General features: G+C 38.0%; 1 protein-coding gene across 3 annotated transcripts in view; it reads right to left on the minus strand.

Moving 5' to 3' along the window:
• LOC127633238 (dynamin-binding protein-like) overlaps positions 1-23,298 on the minus strand; it is a 73,926-nt gene continuing 50,628 nt past the window's right edge. For 2 of the 3 annotated variants that reach the window (XM_052112175.1, XM_052112178.1), the window contains 13 exons: positions 14,129-14,325; positions 13,084-13,183; positions 12,855-13,002; positions 10,916-10,933; positions 9,412-9,611; positions 7,975-8,105; positions 7,783-7,887; positions 7,229-7,360; positions 6,191-6,523; positions 5,917-6,096; positions 5,369-5,567; positions 3,153-3,799; positions 1-2,677 (listed from right to left, as the gene is read on the minus strand). In XM_052112175.1, the coding sequence (XP_051968135.1) occupies positions 2,492-2,677; positions 3,153-3,799; positions 5,369-5,567; positions 5,917-6,096; positions 6,191-6,523; positions 7,229-7,360; positions 7,783-7,887; positions 7,975-8,105; positions 9,412-9,611; positions 10,916-10,933; positions 12,855-13,002; positions 13,084-13,183; positions 14,129-14,325 (2,576 nt within the window). In that variant the 3' untranslated portion in view covers positions 1-2,491. The remainder of the gene's footprint in view (positions 2,678-3,152; positions 3,800-5,368; positions 5,568-5,916; positions 6,097-6,190; positions 6,524-7,228; positions 7,361-7,782; positions 7,888-7,974; positions 8,106-9,411; positions 9,612-10,915; positions 10,934-12,854; positions 13,003-13,083; positions 13,184-14,128; positions 14,326-23,298) is intronic. The other variant, XM_052112176.1, reaches the window with a different exon arrangement.

Below are 23,298 nucleotides of genomic sequence, written 5' to 3' on the forward strand. Positions count from 1 at the left end.
TCGTTTTATTCAAAAGAGGAGAAACAGATCAGCTGATACTAGGAGTGCAGAAATACATTCTTAGTATTTACAGCATAAGAGATAAATGTGACAAGATCATATTCTCTTGGTGGAACACATCAAAATGAGCTCACTGGTGCCCTGATTAACTTACTCATAAAAGCTCAAAACATGTCAAAATTAACTTGTAAATCCATTCACAAGTGCAAGTGAAAAATGCTATCAAAAAGTAAAAACAAAAAATAAGCACTGTACCTTATAAAAGTGCCGCTTTCATTCCATTTATATTTTCAGGAAAGTTAAATGTTCACCAGCGATAATATCATTATGATCGAAGAGCCATGATGGGGATTAAATCCAAAGTGTGTTCGCATATGTTAAAATCCAGACAGTTTTTTTTTCTCTGTCTTGGCACACCACAGCAAACATTCAACCAAATGCATTTGTATCTCAGTAGCACACAAACAAACACTCATTCACTCACTTCATGCCAGTACTGGAACCTCAAAGTCGCTTTACAGTGTCATTCGCACATGCCAATACAAGTACTCAACTCTTAAACATAAGAGATCTACGCTCCATACAGAGCATTTAAGCGCTAAGACACTATACAGTTGAAGAAGTTTACATACACTTAGGTTAAAGTCATTAAAACAATTTTTTTTTAACCAGTTCACAAATTTCATGTTAGCAAACTATAGTTTTGGCAAGTCGTTTAGGACATCTACTTTGTGCATGACACAGGTAATTTTTCCATCAAATTGTTTACAGGCAGATTGTTTAACTTTTAATTGACTATATCACAATTTCAGTGCGTCAAAAGTTTACACACACTAAGTTAACTGTGCCTTTAAGGAGTTTGGAAAATTCCATAAAATGATGTCAAGCCTTTTGGCAATTAGATTCTGAAAGGCTAATTGGAGTCATTTGGAGGTGTACCTGTGGATGGCCTACCTTCAAACTACTGGTTCATCCTTGGGAACAATTTCCAAATGCCTGAAGGTACCACGTTCATATGTACAAACAATAGTACACAAATTTAAACACCATGGGACCACGCAGCCATCATACCACTCAGGAAGGAGATGCATTCTGTCTCCTAGATATGAACGTAGTTTGGTGCAAAAAGAGCAAATCAATTCCAGAACAACAGCAAAGGACATTGTGAGGAAACAGGAAATGCTGGAGAAAACAGGTAGAAAAGTATCTATATCCACAGTAAAATGAGTCCTATATCGACATAACCTGAATGGCTGCTCAGCAAGGAAGAAGCCACTGCTCCAAAACCACCATAAAAAAGCCAAAATACATTTGAAAGTGCACATGGGGACAATATCTTACTTTTTGGAGAAAAGTCCTCTGGTCTGATGAATCAAAAATGTTACTGTTTGGCCATAATGGCCATAGTTATGTTTGGAGAAAAAGGGTGAGGTTTGCAAGCCAGAGAACACCATCCCAACCTTGAAGCATGGGGGTGGCAGCATTATGTTGTGGGGGTGCTTTGCTGTAGGAGGGACTGGTGCACTTCACAAAATAGATGGCATCATGAGGAAGGACAATTACGTGTAAATATCAAAGCAACGTCTCAAGACATGGGTCTTCCAAATTGACAATGATCCCAAGCATACCTCCATAGTTGTGGTAAAATGGCTTAAGGACAAACAAAGTCAAGGTATTGGAGTGGCCAGTAGAAAATTCGAAAATTTGTGGGCCGAACTGAAAAAGCATGTGCGAGCAAGGAGGCCTACAAACCTGACTCAGTTACATCAGTTCTGTCTGGAGGAATGGACCACAATTCCAGCAACTATTTTGAGAAGCTTGTGGAAGGCTACCCAAAACATCTGACCCAAGTTAAACAATTTAAAGGCAATGTTACCAAATACTAACAAAGTGTATGTAAACTTCTGCCCCACTGGGAATGTGATGAAAGAAATAAAATCTGAAATAAATAATTCTCTCTACTATTATTCTGACATTTCACAGTCTTAAAATAAAGTAGTGATCCTAACTGACCTAAGACCGGGAATGTTTTCTATAATTAAATGTCAGCAATTGTGAAAAACTGAGTTTAAATGTATTTGGGTAAGGTGTATGTAAACTTCTGAATTCAACTGTAAATAAAGTGCCCAAGAACAGCAGGACATGTCAGACTACTTTCAGAATTTCTCCAACCAAAATGGTCTCAGTCCAAACTTTTTCTTTGTTCACTTCACTCCATTACTTCAAATCCACATGCACAGTCCTCTGCTGGTCCATATTTGGCCACTAGGAGGCACTCAGCAGTTCCATGAGTCTGAGACTTCTGTAGTTTTAAATAGTCGTCATAGAGGAAAATATTTTCTTCCCATCAGTAGCATCGATCAGTTCACCACATCAGTGCATCTCCACTATAGTTAAGGCACACATACTTTTGCAGTGTTTCCCCCCTTATTGAGTTGGCTAGTAGTAGTCTAGGGTAGCTGTAGGGCTCTGGAAGTACAAATGTTGCAGCTCATGTGTACTCTGATTTGCGAATGTAGTTGGATGGGACGTAACCCCTCCGTCCTCCTGCCTCACCCAGCCACCACTCCTGGTTGCCATTCATGTCTTGGAACTCAAGGATTCGAACCTGCTGATTGGCTGATATGCTTAGCTCATTTGCACACCGTGCACTGAACGAGTAGAGAGCATAATAAATCTGAAAGATAACATGGAGTAGCAAAATTAATATGGAAAATCAAAGACGATTAGCTATTGTAAAGCAATACGGTTTCAATTGTATATAAACATTTTGAACAAATTATGTAATATCTTTTTAGGGAGATAGAAGCTTTAAAAGTCAACATGAAATGAAAATGGACACTATTTACTTTGTTATACATGTTTCTACATTTATTGTGAACTGTTGTCAACCAACGGATGCAGACAGTGATTCAGGAGGGGAGCAGACCTAAACAAATTAACAGGAAACTCTGATATGGTACACCCCCTTGTCATGATCCAATCAATTTCTAATGCATAAAATCAAGTCCAACCATAAATTTTGTTTGGCTATCTGGTATCAGTCAGAAATACTCCACACTATGGAATTAAAATGGGTTGCAAATGTTGTTTCATGTTGACGAAGTAATCAACCAATGAATTTTAGAGTGATTTAGTTGTCTGCAACATACCTGGTGGCCATCCAGTTCGGGATCAGGCTCTGGATCTATATATTCTTCAGGAGGGTACTGTGGCTTCCTCTGCTGTTCCAAATAGTCTCCATTTCGTCTCTGCTGTGAGCCATAAGAACCACATGAACTGTTGTGCCTCAAAGATGAGTCAAATCTGGAATTATTACTGGAGGAACAGTCTGTCTCAGAGTCTGAGGGGTCTCTGTGATTGGTTGGAGTATTCTGGCCAGAGTCTGAAGAGTCTCTGTGATTGCTGGGATTTCTGTAAGAATATTCATAGTCCCTGTTATTTGCAGTATTTCTATAGGCTGTCTCAGACAATTCTTTGTGATTTGGGGAGTTTCTGATGGCGGGCTTGACAGAATCCCTCTGATTGGTGGACGTAAACTCTCGGTTTTTCCTGGGGGTGATGTCCTGACTCAGGCGAGTGTGTGCTTGGTTCAGAGGTGTTGCCGTTGAAAAGCTGACAGTTGATGTGTCTTGGTTGAAAGTCAGAGTGCAATTGCTATTCTGTCGTGAGAACATGGGGGAGGAGGAGCCACCGTAACCCGACTCATTCGATGACCGACTCTCAATGGAGACATCCGAATGACTCCTGCGTGGGTTGTAGGGCTTTAGGAAGGAACTATACACAAAGCCCTTAGTAACTGCAGAAACAAATATATTTTTTTAAGTCAAATTACATTTACAACGACAACAATTTTCTTGCCTCTGCTCACCGCCATGATGTTGGGGTGTTGTGGATGGTTGCAAGGGCTTTGACATTTTGTTACTAGGGTGTTCTTGGTGATTGCTAGGTGGTTACTTACTGTACTGGTTCAAGCCAAAATAGCCCACCTAATATCCATGTCAATATCATATTCTGGTCCCTAGATATGGCTTGATTCCCAACCCCTTAAACTCTGTGAACCTGCCATCATAGGTCAGACATATGAGGTATCATTTGAAAGCTTAGAATCTGAACTTTTCAGATAATACAAACAGGTTTGCATTTATGTTACACAAAATAACAAAATAAGGCCTGAATACATTTGCTTTGCTAATTAGCACCACCTAGAGGTAATGGGGTATAAATATTTATTTGAATATAAAAGTCTTCACATGGCAATTCAATGGACGTATATAAAATAAATGCTCACATTCTCAGAAATGTGACAACAGTCTATTTTGTTGCCCTAATACCACAGTTTGAAAGATTTTCAAAAGAATCACAAAATGAAATATGATTTTTGTAAATCATCAAATACATAAGTCTATTTTATGCACCGATTATTGCTGCTGTGAGCCCTAAATAGCTAAAACCGTAATATCTGCATTTACCTTAGGCAGTTGTCTAAAAATTTAGCAATTGTTTTACTTGTCTGTGAGCTTGCTTGACTGAATAATTATATTTTAGATGACCAGAACAAAATATGCCATCCAGCAGGAAAAGCATGATTTTAAAAGATGATTTTATGACAAATCATCATAAAAATGTGTTTTTGACTATTGATTATACAATTTTATATATTATAGCAAAGACGATGATCTCGGCTTTCTAATGACACCTAGATTGAGCTTCTAACCTCAGAGCCCGACATATTCAATGAAACGATGAGGGTAGTGCATAAACTGAAAATTAGTAAAAATTAGTATTATTTATGAATAATTGTAGTCTTTTCTTTTAATTGGGGGATTTTCTGAAAAAAAAAAAGGGGGGGTGGGGGTTAGCCCATAGGATGTGTTGAGCTTTTAAATTTTAGTGTAAAAAATTGCAGGCGGCAGCCCAAAAATGCATCACAGTTTAACAAATTTAATACAAGTCTATGGGATATTTTACCTTGTTTTGTTAGCCAGGAGAAAACTGTATTTTTGATTGCTTAGGAAAGTCATACCATACTTGAAGCATGATTTGAGTTATCGTTTGTGTTCGTAGCACAAATGGTGGGGAACAAGTTATGTGACAAAATTTCATTCTTAGAGTTATGGGTATTTATTATAACCCCATTTCAAATAATAAGTGTGTTCAATTGCATATTAGTTTTTGCTGTGATACTGAAATTGTTATTGAGAGTTTTCATTGAATTTCATTAGTATTGGCAGCGACCATTGGAATTTTGGTATGGTGACAACCCTATTATGAACAACAGTAATAGCCTTAGCATCACTAATTAACTTTCTAAATTAGGAAATGGAAATGCATTCTATGTATCATACATAGATCATGCAATACAAACCTCCATTGTCTATTAGCCAGCGGTTCTGGCTGCCCATGGGGTCTTGCTGCTTGATGACACCCACGATGTCTCCCTCCAATATGGACACATCCAGATCCTGTGCTGCGTTAAAGTTCCTATCAGCCTGGTAGAGTTTCTCTGGCCCGTATCTCACCAGAAGCCCGGCTCTGTGCTCATCCGTCTGTAGCACGTAGTTTGGCTACACAGTCAGGGAGGACAATTGGCAAAGGAAGAGAGGAGAATGAATAAAAGACAACACTGTCAGATTAATATTATTCTTCATGGTGGCCAAAAAAAAAAAAAAGCTTAAATCATCCAAAGTTGGTTTGTTGTTCTTAGCAGGTTTAGGCTGGTCTCCAAGCCTGGCCAAGCTAGCATTTAACAAGTGCCCAAAACCCATATAAAATCATCAAAACAGAACAGCTATACCACCGTAGGTTGGTTTAACCTGTTTCAGCAGGATCATAAGGTTAAAGGAATGGGCTTAAATCAAATTATAGATAAGAAGAGCTGTCTGTTTTGGATCAGGCTGCATTTGTTCAACTTACAGGGCCTTGCTGTTTCTTTGAGTTCTGTTTTTCCAGCGTCTTCTTTTCAAAGGGCTTGCGTACAGTAGTGGGAAGGTTGTCGGGGAAGAAACTGAAGCTCTGAAGCAAATCTAACACCTTAGTGTGCTCTTCTTGAAATAAGGACACCAGATTCCCTTCTGTGCCACTCAAACCAGACAGCTATAGAGAAGAAAAAAACAATTACTCAACGTAATACATCACTGGTGACATGAAGGTTGATCAAAGAAAGTGGTGAAACTTCATCTCTATTTACCTTCAGCAGTGGTGCGAGTTCCCCCAATGTGAGCGCAATGAAATCTCTCTGGGCTTGGGCGAAGCCCCGTACACAGCTGGTGAACAGTTCTTCGGATGCGAGGTGAAATTTGGGCAGCTCATCCAGCAGCTGGGCATTTAAAGCTTCGTAGTTATTCCGCGCAGTCTGCAGTTCCTCCTGCACACGCTTGTCCTTCAGTCTCTCAGCACGCTCCTTACAGTTGTCGTAATCTAGCAGCTTGTCTCGACGCTTCTGGATGAGTTTATGCGGCCCAGCGAACATACTGAGCAGCTGGGTGAGTGGAGTGATGACTAGAGCTTCTGTCCTCTCCTTCTGCTCAGAGACAGACATACACAAGGATGTAGACTCATTATGACATAAAATTATGCATTTCATTCAAATCATTGTCTAATGGTGAACAAAAAGGCAATATACTGTATTAACTAACTACTAGGGAACCAGATAAGATGTGATTGGTGTCTATCCATGCTAAACTTGCCATGACAAATTATATGCTAATGTTGTGGGTGGTTGGCAGCATGTTGCTGTGCAGTTGCAAAGTGCAGTGTTTAGAGTGTTTTTTTAGCCTGTTATTCTGTGGTTGCAATAGTGTATTGATTGATTGCTAGGGACTTGCTAGATGGTTGCTAGATGGTAGCTTACTTCCCCAAGTCAAGAGTTCACCCTCAAGTCTCTATGATATTCTGGTCCATCTGTTCCTCATTTGTATGTCACTTTTGATAAAAGTGTCTGCTTAATGACTAAATGTAAATATGGCTCAGGTTCATCCAATGTAAGGCTGTAGATTTTAATCCTTGTTTAAATTGGTGTAAATCGTAACTTCAACTGGTTAGAAAAGTAACAGCACTTCTCTCCTCAACAATTCACATAATTTGAGGTATCATTCATGTCTGCTGCACAAACATTGCAGTTCAAGTTATGTATCAAAGTTTAATACTTGGTGTTTGGGGTTTTGCTGCTGGTGCTTCATCGCTTTGTTGCTGGCAATACGAGGTGATTTTTAATTTCCGTACTCACAAACTCAGTAAACTGTTTGTCACTGATGCAGCGATGTGCTCTCTGGAAACTTTCGGGGTCCATCTGCTGTTGCCGCTCTGTGTAGATGTCACAGAAACTGATGGCAGCTAGCACCTTCACTGAAGCGGACTCCTATTAGTTAGAAAAAGCTGAGATTAGAAAAATGCCTTAATTTAATAAATAGTGAAAACAAATTATGACCCAAAGGCACCTCAAACATCTACTTAGTCTTAAAACTTTCAGCAATTTAAATGGGCAATTAAAGGTCAAATTTATCTGAATTGTACGTTCCACAATACATATTGTTTCAAAGCAGCTTCACAAACATGCCTTGTTCCACAAACATGTCTAAAACTTCCATTGAGAAAGCCAAAAGCTAAACTCCTTCGACTGGGCCAGCAGAAAAACAAGCTTATTCCTGAGCCCTTGTTTTGATCATCAGACAAAGAAATTAACACAAACTGACAAAATGAATGAGAGCATGTGAGAAGATTAAGATTAGCAAGTCACATAAGGACCTTGCAAGGGGCTATTAATGTCAAATAAATCAATACCCGAATGTGCTGCAGATAGAGGGAGATGTCCCTGATGAAGGACTTGATCAGTCGCTCCTGGAGTCTAAATATTTTCTCTGCATCATCGAAAGCTTCATCTTTGATCTAAGGGAGAGTGAAGGAGAGATTGGTCAACTCTGGTTCTCTAAATCCAGTTAGGGTCGTGTGGAGTTCATAACAGCACTGATGTACCTGAGCTGAAATCCCAGTCAGATGCTTGAGATGGCTGCTAACTCTGTTTGACTTCTTGATGATGGAGTGCATGCTCAACTTTGAGATCTTGTCAATGAGTCGGTTTTCATCCCCTTTGCGGTACTTCACCACTATAGACAAGAGGTGGCACCACTGAGTTATGGAACGATTGTAGAGCCAAACTACAGCTGTTCTAAAACCCAATGAGCTGCCTTTGCAGAGAGCACTTTAAGGTATCCTAGGAATGCTCCAAAACCGAATATATTCCAAAAGGTAATCATGATTACGCGGATTATGCTGCTTCCCAAGATAAGCATAGCATTCATCCTTCAGAGAGAAGGCAATCTTACAATGCATTGCACCGAGATCAATAAAAAACAATATGGTAACACTTTACAATAAGGTTCCATCTGATAACATTAGTTAACATCATTAGTTACTAACAATGAACAACACTTATTAAGCATTTATTAACCTTAGTTAATGTTAATTTCAACATATACCAATACATTTTTTAAATCAAAAGTTGTATTTGTAAACACTAATTAATGCACTATGAACTACCATGAATGAACAATGAAAAGTTGTATTTTTATTAACTAACATTAACAAAGATTAATAAATGCTGTAATAAATATATTGTTAATTGTTTGTTCATGATAATTTTAATGAATGGAAAAAGACTGAAGAAGACTGGTTACACGAGTCGAAACGTTAACCATGTGGTTTTTGATTAAAGATATTGTTGGAACAGTGAGTTAGTTTTCCTGTTTTTGATAATGTCAACAAATGGAACCTTAGATGGAACATAGATCCATTATATAAGATGATAAGAGAAATGTTGATTATAAATATACCCATTTCATTAATTACTGAAAAGTACAGTGGCTCTAAAAATACTGTAGTGCAATATAATGATAAAAAACGCTTCTAGTCTCAGATGTCGCAAACGTGTCTTTTTAAGCTGTGACTTGTGTGTGCTATGTATTTAACTCCTATTTGTTTGCCATACAGAGTTGCTGCAAGTCATATCAAGGCTGGATGCTACTTAAGGGGCCGTTCAGACCGAACACTTTCTTGCTCTAATAAAATCTAGATGCAGGGCAAAGAATATATCAAAACAAAGGTGTCTTGAAATGTGTTTTTAAAAGTTTAAGTTATTTTAACTTGACACCGCATCTAAAGAAATGCTGCGATCCTGCATGAGACGCTATAAAACAGAGACATGGCACAACAAACAACTAGACGTGTGAATGTCTACATAGAAAAACTAATGAAAAACAGCATAGATGGACACACATCACATTCGGAATGTACAGCCGCTTAAAAAGGTAGATGCCCATGTAGGCAGTAGACAACGAAGCAGCACACTAGCAAGATATCCCATGTAACATCCCTTTTTAACAATTTAAAATGTTCACAGCTACATCCACATACCAAGGTCCTTTCTCCTTTTGAATTCGTTGATATTGACATTAATCTCTTTAATGGACATCACTGCCTCAGCGAGTTGCTTCCTGTCATGATGCGACTCTGGAGTGGTGTTGAGCAATTCCATGAGGAGCAGGGGGTAACGCATTACTCTCTGCACTGGCTTTATCAAGAATGAACCCAGATTAATGTAGTTTGTCTTTCCCCTGTGACAGAACAACAGAGGAAGATAAAAAGAGAAGTGAGAAGTCACATTTCAGGGTTGCACTGTTCCTCTGACAGCAAGCTGGGTCACTGAACATACACACATTGTTTTCATCCATCAATGAATTGGATCAGTCACCCATTTTTTAAAACTGGTTACAGTAGAAAGAGTACTAAGACTAACTAAGAACAAGAGCACACACTTTCTGACTGATGGGATGAAAACGGATGAGGTGTACAGTGGGCCCAGTGTATTTGGACACTTTTTAAAACAATTTCATTGCATTATATGATAAAATATCAAATCATGTGGCATCTAGCATTAGCATTAGGAGCAAAGTAACAATGAAGCTCAATGTATTAATTACTAAATGGGGAACTGGGGTGGGATTAAATAAGTTGTCTTCTTCCCACTCCCTTTCAGGCAGATTTCGATCGTCATAGTTTACTACTGTATGTTTGTTTTACACTGTATGACTTAACAATATTTGTTTGCCTTGTACTTCTGTGCCATTGCCTGAAATAAATGAATAAATGAAAATGAATGAAATCTACAAACATGATGCTATAGCTTTCCTCAGAACTAACTTAACCTCTGAACCATACATCTACTTGAAATGTCACAAATCTAACAAATGTCTTATTTTTAAAATTGCTTAAAAAGTTTGCATGCCCTCTATTTCTTTAAAAGAAATAAAATTGTTGTTCTGGGTGTCTGCATAATTCTTAGGGCCACTGTGTATTTACAGTGCAGATCCAAATCCAAAGAAAAAATCTGTAGCTAAATACTGAAGGAAATTATAAAAAACTCAAAAGATCATGGAGCACTAAGAATATCTTTGAATACATACAAAAGGCATCTTTCACTGCAGTTACATTTATGTTTGCCCAAATATCAGAGCTGTTTTGTTGGTTTAACTGATTTAAGTAACATATCACCAGCTTAGAGATTGTGTAAATAATTGTTGTGATAATAACATGCTACCAGAAAGCATTAGGTCAAATGCCAGAAAATATATCAATAAATATTTCAGTTAACCAATATTCAAACTGGGACCATATTCTGACTTAATTAGGAGTGTATTTGCACAAATCATGTTCATGGGTCAAATTTGTACAAATGTAAGCCAGAATATGACTTATGACAAGGGGTAACCATGACCACAAAACACACAGCACACACAAAAAGAATACAAGGCCCATTGATCACACAAGCACAAGAGAAAAGGGTTATGCAGGTTAATAAATGTTGAGCATGCTGTCAGGCACTTCACATGCAGATGCTTTAGCGTTGCTTTAAACTTACCACTCTCGGTATATCCCTCTGTCAGGGGTGAGGAAAAGATAGAAAGAGAGGGGAAAGAGGGAACAAAACACAGTATCGAATTAAACCACCTCTATATTTTCTTAAAAAGAAGCTAATGAGCTAATTGGATAAAACTACTGTGTTTCACACAGCTTATTTATGCGGTTCTGAGCATGAATGGAGCAGGCGAGAGGGCAAGACGACAAACACAAAACTGAAAAACATTTTGTGTGCTCGATTAATATGCCGCTCGTTGCCATGGAAAAACATGCCGTGGGTGACCTGCTTTAGGAGTGCATTAATCCGGTGCTGGGGCCTCCAATGGCCCCTCTCTGATCTCCCACAGAGAGACAAAATGAAATGCCAGTCACAGTCTAGTGTACTCGAGTCTGCTCAGAAATCTAAAATTAATAAAGGGCAGTCTATCACTACCATGAAGAAATCATTCTTAAGGTGCTTTTTAGAGGATTTATATCTGTTTTTCATGGTTGGAGTTAATTACAGTACCATCCCACCAGAAAATCAACATGCTTGCAATTTCTCGACTGGAGTCAGAGCCATTTGTGATAAATCCGAGCTGGAGTCTTGGCAAAGTACTCACTCATTTTGCAAATTCCTTGATACTCAGGACAAACAGCTTCATTTTCCCACTCCCCACCAAGAAAGGCTATTGGAGTAAAAGACATTTCTAGGTGAATATTTCCTTCTATTCTCTGTTTGATCTTATGTCTGTCAAAGTGCTACAGCAAATAACAAGAATAAACTAAACTCGAAAACTACACTATGAGGAAGTGATTGAGATTAAAAGAATTAGATCAGAGATTACCAATGTTTACAGAAAGACACTGGTCAAGAAATGTGGTTGTTGCCTTTGTAAATTGGGTGTAAGCTTAAATAAAGCCTAATACAATGTTTCATTAAACACACAAGTTGGCTAGAATCATTCACCGAAACACAGTGACACTAGAAAAGTGTTGAAACTAGGTGAGGCACATTCCTGTCTTGCCATGCATTAATAAGTCACTATAAAAGAGATAAAATAATGAAAACAGAGTGAAACAAGCTTTGTCTATTTTAAGAAATATATGGAGTAATTTTATAGAAGTACGGTATGCATCTACATCAGTCTACGTCTCTCCATCTCTGATCGGGTTCTGGCGTTTAAATACCCGCTGTGTCCCGTCCACCTGACCGAACGGTCGGGGGTTCAAGCCTCAGCACTGCCAAGTTACCACTGTTGGGCCCTTGACCCTATCTGCTCCAGGGGCGCTGCTTCATGGCTGACCCTGTGCTCTGACCCCATCTTAGTTGGGATATGCAAAAACAACTGCATTTCATTGGCTCTGAACCTGTAATCTGCACAATGACAATAAAGTTGATCTATAAAATCTTATGCATTGAAAGAAATCCAATCCCTTTTCTCTTATATTGTGAATGTGGCATCAGGCATACTAATAAGGTTATAGTTTAATATCGATCTTTAAAACACAGACAATGAGAAGAGCAAAGATGCTTCCTTTCTTGGAATTCCACAGATGCCAACAGTCATCTTGTATTCAACCAGACAAGTCGATTTGTCCACAACTCTCAATGATGACATGAGCAAGGCTGCACAACCTGTGACATTGCCTCACTGTATGTATTTCTACTAGTAAGATCCAGAGACTGGTCCAGTCAAAGTCGCATAACAGACAATTGCAGATACCATTGAAATGAATTGATCATGTGTAATGTTGTTGTTACATACCACACCATTAGTGTCTTATTTAAAACATCTCTCATACAGTTAAATTGTTATTTAATTATAGTAAATCTGGCATTTACTGTACATGCTCAACCAGATTTGGGCATGTGATGTTTGTGGTAACCACACCATGCATTAATTTGAAGGTTTTTTTTATTCATGGGAAACAATGAACTGTCCTTCAATGAAAATTACCTGAGCTTCTCCAAACACTCCAGTATGTGCTTCTGGATGTTCTCGTCCTTCTCGTAGGTCTCCAGTAAAGAGATGGCATCATCGTGATTTTGGCAATAGATCTTGTAAACCTCTTCCAACTCACCTTTGTAGTCTAGGAACACTTGACCTGGATGAGCAAATAAATTGAATATAGCAAAATAGCAATATGGAAACTGTGTGCCATATCTTGTGAGATTTTTACTCTTACCTATTGAGTCTGTGTCCTGGAGGGTCTTGTAGAGTCGGCAAGAAAGGTCAATTACGGAGTTATTGTTTCCAAAGAGACCATCAAAATCAATACTCTGGACCTACAGGAAATGCAGATGAAGATTTGAAATGTTCTCATTGCTCTCAATACAAGAAGTTAACATATGATCTGCGAACATGTAAAGCCAGGGTTCACACTGTACGATTTAAAGAGGCCCTATTATGCTTTTGGGGATTTTACCTTTCCTTTAGTGTGTAATATAGCTGTTTGTGCATGTAAAAGGTCTGCACTTCCATGACTTAGCTATGTCACTATGTAACACATTATCATAACGCCCATCTAAGGGCAAAACCGACAGCAATATTACCATAGTTATAATAGTGTTTACAGCTGCTCAGGAAGCCTTGATTATGGTAAGGGGTGGGGTGTTACATTTCCAACACATGCTCTAAGCGGTTGACCAATCACAACAGACTGGGCCAGCTGAATAATCAGAGCAGACTGGGCTTTTCCGAAAGGGGGGCTTTAAAGAGACAGGAGCTAAAACAGAGCACTTCAGACAGAGGGTGAAAAGAGGTGCTGCAGTGATGTACAATATGAGAAAAATTATGTGTTTTCTGAACATGTAAACCTATTCTAGTAAACCCCAAAAATAAAATGATGAACCTGTAAATGAGCACAATATGGGCCCTTTAAGATCTGAGAAAAATGTAATCGTAGGATAAACTCTGCAGTCTTTGATCGCTTAGAGTGACATGTTCACTGACCGCTGATTAATTGCCTTGTGCAGTGATGGCTCCAACGACAGCCAAATGAGATAAAACTCCCAGTCATGCTGTCAATCCGGAAAATTGGGACCAAATTTTGGCTACGATGTGTATCGTACAGTCTGACAAAGTCGCAGTATGCCATGGCTTTTACCCAAGATCTCACTGGGATGATATTGTACACATTGACAAGCAACAATCGTAAAGTACCGTAAAAATATCCACCCAGCTTTATACACCATTCATGTTCATTGAGTGTTTACTGGAATTCTACTGACCTGCTTTTTCTGCAGCGGTAGAATGATCTCCTTCACACACATTTGAAGGTCCTTGATGTAGTCATGCTCAGTCTGCAGAAGCTCCTCAATGACTTTTGACCTTTTCTCCAGCATCCTCTGTTCAGGGTCTTCAGTGGTGGCAGCTGAAGCAGGGGAAGATTCCAGAGACTTAGGCAGGGAGGCAAGCAGGGTCATCTCTGATGCAAGAGAAACAGAGTATCCTGGTCAGCCGCAGACAACTTACAACTTAGTTAGCGACAGATAGCACAGTACCTCTAGGTTTGGCTTTGTTTTTTTCCACAAAAACCAGTGCCCATATTGAGATATGTAGAGCAATGTGACAGATGGCCGACATAATAATGTAAAACCATGTAAAATGCAATACATTTTAGCAATATCAAATGACATACGCAAAGTTGAGGAAAATCAAAGAACATTTAGTGTACAACATAATTTCAAAAACAGGACAAAATTTACTCAAATATTTAATAAAATAGTTCAAATCATTTGCATTTATCATTGACAAGACAGTTTGTATATTTTGAAACAATAGGGAACTATCAGTTCTGTTAATCAGCCATGCCAACACAGTCTCAAAATGAACAAATATTAGATGATTTAGCAGCCTGGCCGATACATCATCGGTCTGTCATAGTTTAGACACAATAAAGGAATTCACAACAGGTTGAATGGATTACATTTGTCACTTATGAAAGCGATGAAAGCATGGGAGTAATGGAGGTAAAAATAGGAAAGGGAGGTCAGATCTTAGTCGGTTTGCTCTGCGTGTTGCTCTTGGCCATCCACAGGATGTCATGGCTTGGAGTTGAGTTTGACTGCTCTTTGATCTCTTCGTTCTGAACCAGCACTCAAACGGGTCTGGGGCAGGAGACTGTGGCAGGGAGATCTGTCATAGGCATCAGTGCCTCCCCACAATGCTGCCAGAGATGGTGCTTTATGGAGGTACAAAGGACTGTCAATAAACTCAGTGAGACATGGGCCCTCTCAGGAGGCTGGGGGAGGCATTTGAAGTGGGGTCTGGGACTCTGTGAAAGCTAAGATAGAAAACTATATACAAGCTTCAAAATAAAGGATGCAGAAAATATTGGGTTCACCAAAACTGCAAGGATTCATATTTGGTTTATATACACATGATATGTGTGCGTGTTTCTTAGAATCAAAAAGAGAGATAAGGAGATTTAACATGTCTCAGGCTTAAGGCTTCCAAGCCATCTGATGTGGTGATTCATGCTGACATCATGCTACAATAAATCTTTATTGTTGCTGATTTGTTAAAAGACTGATGAGAGATTGGAGCTCTAATAGCATTGTAATTACATTGCATATTTTACCTCTGAAATGTTTCAGCAAACCTGAAAAAAAAAAAACCCAGCCTAAATTAAATGTTGTTCTGAACATGGGAGAAGTAAAAAATCTATGAGTGTAATTTTGCAGTTTAGAAAGTTAACAAAATGAAAAAGCACTTGGAAAGAATACTTGGAAATAATCTAATATGGGGATTGATTTTGTCCATCAGAAATTAAATGGATAACAACAAGTGGGCTATTACATTGTTGGTTAATATATATTTTTTTGCCAGTGCAGCTTTGTTTATGTCAAGAGTAATGAGAAGTAGTTTCAGAGGTGGAGAAATATTTATATTTATATATTTATACTTATGCATTTGGCAGATGCTTTTATCCAAAGTGATTTACAGTGCACATATTACAGGGACAATCCCCCCGGAGCAACCTGGAGTTAAGTGCCTTGCTCAAGGACACAATGGTGGTGGCTGTGGGGATCGAACCTACAACCTTCTGATTACCAGATTACCAGTTATGTGCTTTAGACCACTACACCACCACCACTCCTAATTTTTAGTTTCATAATGAATCGCACACTTAAACCAGGCACATTATTAATAAAGTAAATGGGCTCAATGCTGATTTAATTGTCTTTAAACTCACACCATGCATTCAGGATGGCATGATTAACTGCATTTTACCATTTTTCACCACCCATATCCTTATCTCAATAGAACTAAAACTCGGAATGGAACAACCTGTTGACAACATGTATAGACTGTTCTCTTCCTCTATGGCACAGAGGTCACATTTATAGTGTTTACCTGTAATGTAGTTATTTTCCAAGTGTCTGTACAATGCCCATTTACATCATGCACAGTGTGAGGTCCATAATAACTAGGGATAAATATAAAAAACAAAGTTTGGTCTATACAGCATCATCCATCCATACGCTAATTGTTCTACTTTATATACACACACTCACACAAAGCTCTACAATGCCGTTCTGACCTACATTTGCTTAACAGGCCTAGTGTATTCATTGTTTTCAACAAAATAATCTTCAAAGAGTAAATTCTCCCACAATGATTCATTCAGATGGTCTCAGAGTATGAAGCTGAAAGAGACAGTTCACACAAAAATGAACGTTCTTTCATCATTCAAATGTTGTTTCAAATCCAATCAGTGATGCTAGGCAGAAGGTTTACCTCAGTCACCATTCACTTACATTGTTTGGAAAAAAGATACAATGAAAGTGTATGGTGACTAACATTCAGCCTAAAATCTAATTTTATATGTTGCACAAAAGAAAGTTGTACGGTTTCAGTGAGATGGGAGGGTGAGAACATTATGACAGATTTGCCATTTTTGGGAGAGCTGTCCTTTTAACTATGAGCTCAGATAGATGAGAGCTGTTGGATGACCACTCAAGACAAATATGAACATGAGCAGACCAGGAAATTGACTCAGTTATGGGTCGATTTCATCTTGAAAAACCTTGGATATTTAGATTGCTTTTGCTGTATCACTTTATAGTGAAACGGGAATACAATTTTAATGACAGATTACATTGTTTGCAATATGTGTAATGAAAACGGAGTTGAATCAGGGTGCCTGACAATCCGTGGGTGAATGGAGTTTTAAGATTTAGTGAAAGTGGAGGGTGTAAATGTGGAGAATGTAAATGTGTGATACATACAGATAGCCAGAGACACACAGAGAGGAAGGGAGAAGATTCTGTAAGATCAAAGTGTGGGAGAGCTTAGATTTAATGCCAAGGCTATGTGTGCCAGTGCTCAGAGATCAGAATGTGTGCCATGGCCTGGTGAATGGCAAAAAGGGTAATCTCGAGCAGGCACAGACACATACACAATGGCTTCTGTTTCAGTTTCTGTGGATGTAATTCATTGTGACATTATTCTTTGTCTGCTTCTAGGGTCAAGCTCCAGCCAGGGCGCTTCATGTGGCTCACATGAGACAGGGGAAAGCCTGGTTTAAAATTCTGAACACATATAAACATACTGTACTCTAAAAAAAGAATTTCAATAGTTTCAAGGGTGATCATCTTGCTGACTGCTTGCCAAAAAACCAACACTACAATACATTTTTATCTGGTTTTCCAGTGAAAATACAACACCATCACACAGGAAGTCAGAATGTTGCTTACGAATGTTCCTGTACCCTCGCATGGAGCCCATTATGCCAAGTTACTGTGGTTTGATTAAAAGCGCATTGGATCAGTAACGGGACAGATTCGGGTTCTCGTCCCGTGTTGAAACAAGAAAGTAATCATGATTGGATAATCATTGACGAGTGTGATTCTGAGGTTCCATTTTCCCTCTAAGCTTACATTTTTGCTCTACTGACAGTTAGGTTTAGGGTTGCGGTCTGGGTTTGGGATAGGCTTAATACAACATGCATTTCTCTTCACTGTATTACATCCTTTACAGCTAAAAAACAACTCGACTTATAATTCGTTTTTGGCGCCCCTCTGTGGGCATTTCACCCAGAAACTGGAGCTCACAGATTACCGATATGGTGGCCGAAATTCTAGAAATGAACACTGAGAAAATGAAAAATAAATAAAAATACAATAAATATCTTAAAAAAACATCAGTACTGTATGTTTAGTGTCAGTCAGTTGCAGACCATTAAAATAAAGAATAAATTCAAATAAAATAAATAGCTAAATAAACATCAGTACTGTTTAGTATCAGTCAATTGCTGACCATTTAAATAAAGAATAAATAAAAATACAATTAATAGCTAAATAAAAATCAGTACTGCATGTGTACTATCAGTCAGATGCTGACCATTAAAATAAAAAATTAAATTCAAATAAAATAAATATCTAAATTAACATTAGAACTGTATGTTTGTCAAATGCTGACTATTTAAATACTGCCCATCAATTATCGGCAGGTTGTAAAACAGGAAGCATTTACACCTGCTGAGACAAGAGAAAAACAGTGGCAGCGGTGTTACACTGTATTCTAGGGCTGGGACGATTCATCAACGTAATCAATTACAGAAATACGTCGATTTGCATAACATGCGTCGGTGCGTCACATAATTAAAATGGCAGCACCCGGTTTAAGCATGGATTGCCCGAAGAACAAACTGCAGCTAAAAAAAACTTGCCCATGGTGATCTAAAGCACAGGAGTATTTTAGCCAGAGAACCAACAATGTGGTGCTGTGCCGTACACAGCCGTAATTTCTGCACCTCTGCTAACGTAACTTTACACCATGCGTCATCTAATTTTGTTATTTGCCCGTTTTATATTTTCTGTTTATATATTCTCTTTAACGGCCATGTATAAGTGAGAAAATGGCGTAAGCTGTGTGTTACAATCTGTAAATCGTTTCAATTATATTCCTTGCCCCACTGAGATTTAATGCAGATTGCAATAGTTGTATTTATTCCTGTTAGAAAAAGTTAACTGTTGCTCGAATTGCACTAATTTTACTGTAAGATGAGGGGGAGGGAGAGAGGTGGAATGTGGAGGGAGGAGAGGGAAAGGAAAAAAGAGGAGGGAGAGAGAGATTGTGTGTATGTGGAAAATTGTCTGTGTGTATTACTGAGAGTTGTTTAAGAATGCACAAGTTTTAGTTATTCCTGTTAGAAAAACATTTAAGTGTTATTCAAATTGCACAAATTTGACTGTAAAATGATTTTATGTTGGACTGCTAAACTCGAGGTTGCACTATGTTTTGATAATCCTCCTTAAAGTGACTTGAATTTTACATTTTGTTGAATTTATTTTGCTGTTGGATTGCTAAATGTAGATTGCACTTTGCTTTTACTTTAATTGAAAAAGTTCTTACTTAAAATCACTCGAAAATAAAATTAAAGTAATCTACATTTAGCAATCCAACTACAAAATAAATGAAACAATGTAAAATTCAAGTCACTTTCAGGAGGAATATCAAAACATTGTGCAACCTCGAGTTTAGCAGTCCAACATATAATCTCTCCAAAATAAAATTAATGTTGGACTGTAAAATGGAGATTACCAGTTAAGATGGGGCTATTTTAGTTGCAGAATAATGCCCTGCAGTGCACACTTTGTTTCTTGTACATTTGTTTGTGTTTAAGAGAGGATAATTTGGGTTAATTAATTGTTATATTAATCAAGAAATAATAATAAAAAATCTTTAAATCTAATGACTAATTTGCCGATTTTTCTATCGACTAATCTAAAAAAATAATCGTTAGATTAATCGATAAAAAAAATAATCGTTAGGTGCAGCCCTACTGTATTCTGCTATACATGTTCAGGGGTAATTTTCACCGGTGGAAAACCAGACTTTTATATTAACCAGAATTTTATAAATGCAACGACTGGAATTGTTCGGTATGAAGGGGGTACCAAACGGTGAACCCTGAACAAAACAATTTGGTGAATACATGTTTACACATTAGTTTCATGGTTAGCTAGTTAGCTATAAGCTCATCACAGAGAGTAAAAGATGGACCAGCATTGAATCTCACTAACTAGGTAACGGCGTAGTCAACACTCAACAGAAACAATCCACCACCGCACTATCTGCTGAGCTGCAAAAAGATGCTCTGATGTTTACCTTTTAATCTGCTGCATTACTGACTGCACTGACAAACTATAGCTGGCTAACATAACAAACAGATGTGATAAACATGACTGACATGGTTGTCAGGGACAGGGTTAACTTTATATTAGTTATATTGAAAAGGGAAAATGATGATGTCATTGTTTATTAACTCTCCAGTAAGTATTTCACAAACTAGTTAGCGGCTTACCGAGAAGACACCACTCAAATCTGCACTGCTTATCTCCGCCCTGTCCGCAGAGCCACCATCAGCTCTGTAAACAATGGAGTCGGAGTGTGCTCTTCTGGACAATCTACATAATGACACCAATTTTCAAGCATTTTTTTCCCTGCATTATATGTTCTGAAAATAAGTTTTCATATCTGCGCATATCGGTAAACATATACACAGATACATCGGTGAAAGGATATATCGGTCGGGCACTAATATATATTTATATATATATATATATATTTTTTGTTTTTTTGCAGAGAATAAAGAGCATGTATTCTGACACCCATGTCAAGATGGTAGATTTGAATTAATTTCCTAACATAATCACAAAGGAATTTACTAAGAACTGTGCAGACAGCTTAATGTGTGTTGTCTCTATCGCAGTTTCACTATTTGATCAAAATAACATGTAAATAAGCACTTTGTCCAACAAAATGAGAAACATCTAGCCAGTCCTCAAAATACATGAAGCCTCAATTAAATATTCAATGGTTAAAATTAGCCATAGGAACATACCAAAAGATTTGAAGCCTTTTGAAGTTCACACTCCATAAAACATTAGCAAAGCACACTAATTTGAAAAGGCCTTATTGCTGTCATGGCTAATCAAACTAATCATGATGCTCTTCTACAAAGCAAAGAGGCGGAAGCTAACCAACAGAACACTTTTTATTAAAAACACTACTTTAACCAATACTTTGCAAATCATACTGAACCAATTCACCAGTATCAATTCATCTATACAGTTTTCCTTCAAAAGACTTCAAGGCGCCTCTACGTCGGCAGTATTCAAAGAGTGTGAGAGGACCCACCTGTTACCCCTCAAACATCTTGTCTTCCTTGCCACACACCAACAGAGGTCACAGGCAGAGCATTCTTCTAAAGCTTGGGTTGAATTGCTCTATCCCACATGTATCAAAATGGAAGGCTCTCTCGAGGAGACAAACTTCATTCGGTCCCCACATTACCATCTGAATACATGGGAACCAGCATCATTAAACACAACTGAGTGTGCATAGGTCAAGCTATCTGCAAACTAAAGCCTGGAGCTGGAATTATGTTGCTGTTGCACACTCACACACTGCATTGCCAACTCATTTGTGGAGGTCTAGTTCACATTTTGGGAGTGACCAGCTCCTTGGGGCTTGGCCCCACCCTATTCAGCCTGAATCCCATTAAGATCTTGAGGAACTTTCGATGCCAAGGCCTCTTTGCCTCTCAGTATTTCTTTTCTAAGTGGGATGCTTTGTTCAGGTGTACCAGAGCAGGAGCAGGTGGGATAAATTTATGAGATTTGAATTCCTTCAAATACAAGCATACGTATTAGATGATATGCGTTTTTCATTGGTCAATGCCAGTTAATATCTAGGGTGCAGAAGTGCGCTATAATCAGCCTGATATCATAAACATTACATGACTGTGGCAACATTTTTGCAAAACTAAATAACGTCCTTCATTACACATCCAGAGTATACTTAAATGTCCAGTGGGGGGCGACAAAAGTGAATGAAATGGTGTCAAAATCAGTGGTTTATTAAAACAAATGATTTACCCTTGATGACAAACACGTACTGTGTCACATATTCCTTACAAAATTAGTCTAAAGTGCTAATTTGGTACTCAAGAAAATATTATTATTATTAGACTAATTGAAAATAGTTGTGCTACCATGCGTAATTCACAATAAAGTGGGGTTTCACCCCCATTTGCTGAGGTAATGAGTTCTTACAAGCTGATTTATACTTGCAAGTAAAATTTTGGTTTTAAAAATAGACAAAAAGAAACATATTTTCCTGAAATTCTATTTTCTCCTAAAGTCTATTGTTTTAGAGAGATGAAGGCTATTCCATGCATTACTGTTTTGAAAAAATTATTTCTAACCAGGATAGAGAGGGAAGTGGACGGCCAGATGCACAACAAAAAGACAAGAAAATCAGTCTCTAGTTTGAGAAACGGACTCCACACAGGTCCTAAACTAGCAGCTTCGAAATGCCAAAGACCTGCATTGCTGCAAGAGGATTCTTGGACAAACAGAATATTTTAAGAATACAACATTTATTTAAATAGAAATAGCCCTTTGTATCATTCTAAATGTCTATAAATCATCTCTAAACTACATAATGTGCATTGTGACTGAATTCCTATTTCAGGTTTATTCTCATTCACGTATGACCAAGTAATTTGGCTATTAAGTTAACATACTGTACAAAACAAATATAATGCAATATCATAGAGGAAATTGCAGCAAGTATCCATATAGGGAATTAGATTATTAAATAAACCGTTATCAACTCCTACATGCCAACTGAATAAAATAAGACAAAAATAAACAGAGATATATAGAGATATGATTGACTCAAACACTAAAAGTGGTGTATATGTATTATAGTTGTAATAATAAAGTCTTAATTAACATTATGGTTATTTAACATATGGAGATATTATTAAGTAAATTGTAGCATTTGGTTACATTACATAGATTTTCATACCTTCTTTATGTAACATCCATCCTTTGCACACTTTTGGCCTCTTGTAGGTGAGACTGGGCAGTGTTACCCGCTAGGAGAGTTGAAGAGGGGTGAACGATTACGGAATTTAACACGGGAGTACAATACCGAACTGATGCAGATTGACAGAAGCAGACCCATCTGTGTGAGCGATGGTACGAGGAACCGGACGGCGGGGGAAAAAAATTATGTTGATTGAAATGTAAAAGATTGGAATGTATATAATTGTAACTATATTAGATATCATTAATAAAATACGGGAGAACTCATTGCGTGGGTATCTTTTTGCCCCATATTTTGAATTTTGGGGTATATTTTTTTGTCAATTTCTGTGGAATGTTTGCCCTGAGTCCCCATAATTTTCCAACACTATTTACACTGTATCTTTATAAGGTACATAAAAAGTTTGTTTTAGACATCTTGTTTTTGTTTCAGAAAATCACAGTATTACAGTTATTGTATAGTGACAGGGCTGAAAGTCTTAAAGAAGCTAGAGAATAGAGGACACCGGCAGCAATTTATGAGAGCTGCTGTGCCCTGCGGGCTTCCGTCATGC

This window comes from Xyrauchen texanus, chromosome 40 (genome assembly GCF_025860055.1).
Source record: "Xyrauchen texanus isolate HMW12.3.18 chromosome 40, RBS_HiC_50CHRs, whole genome shotgun sequence".
NCBI classification, from domain to species: Eukaryota; Metazoa; Chordata; class Actinopteri; order Cypriniformes; family Catostomidae; genus Xyrauchen; species Xyrauchen texanus.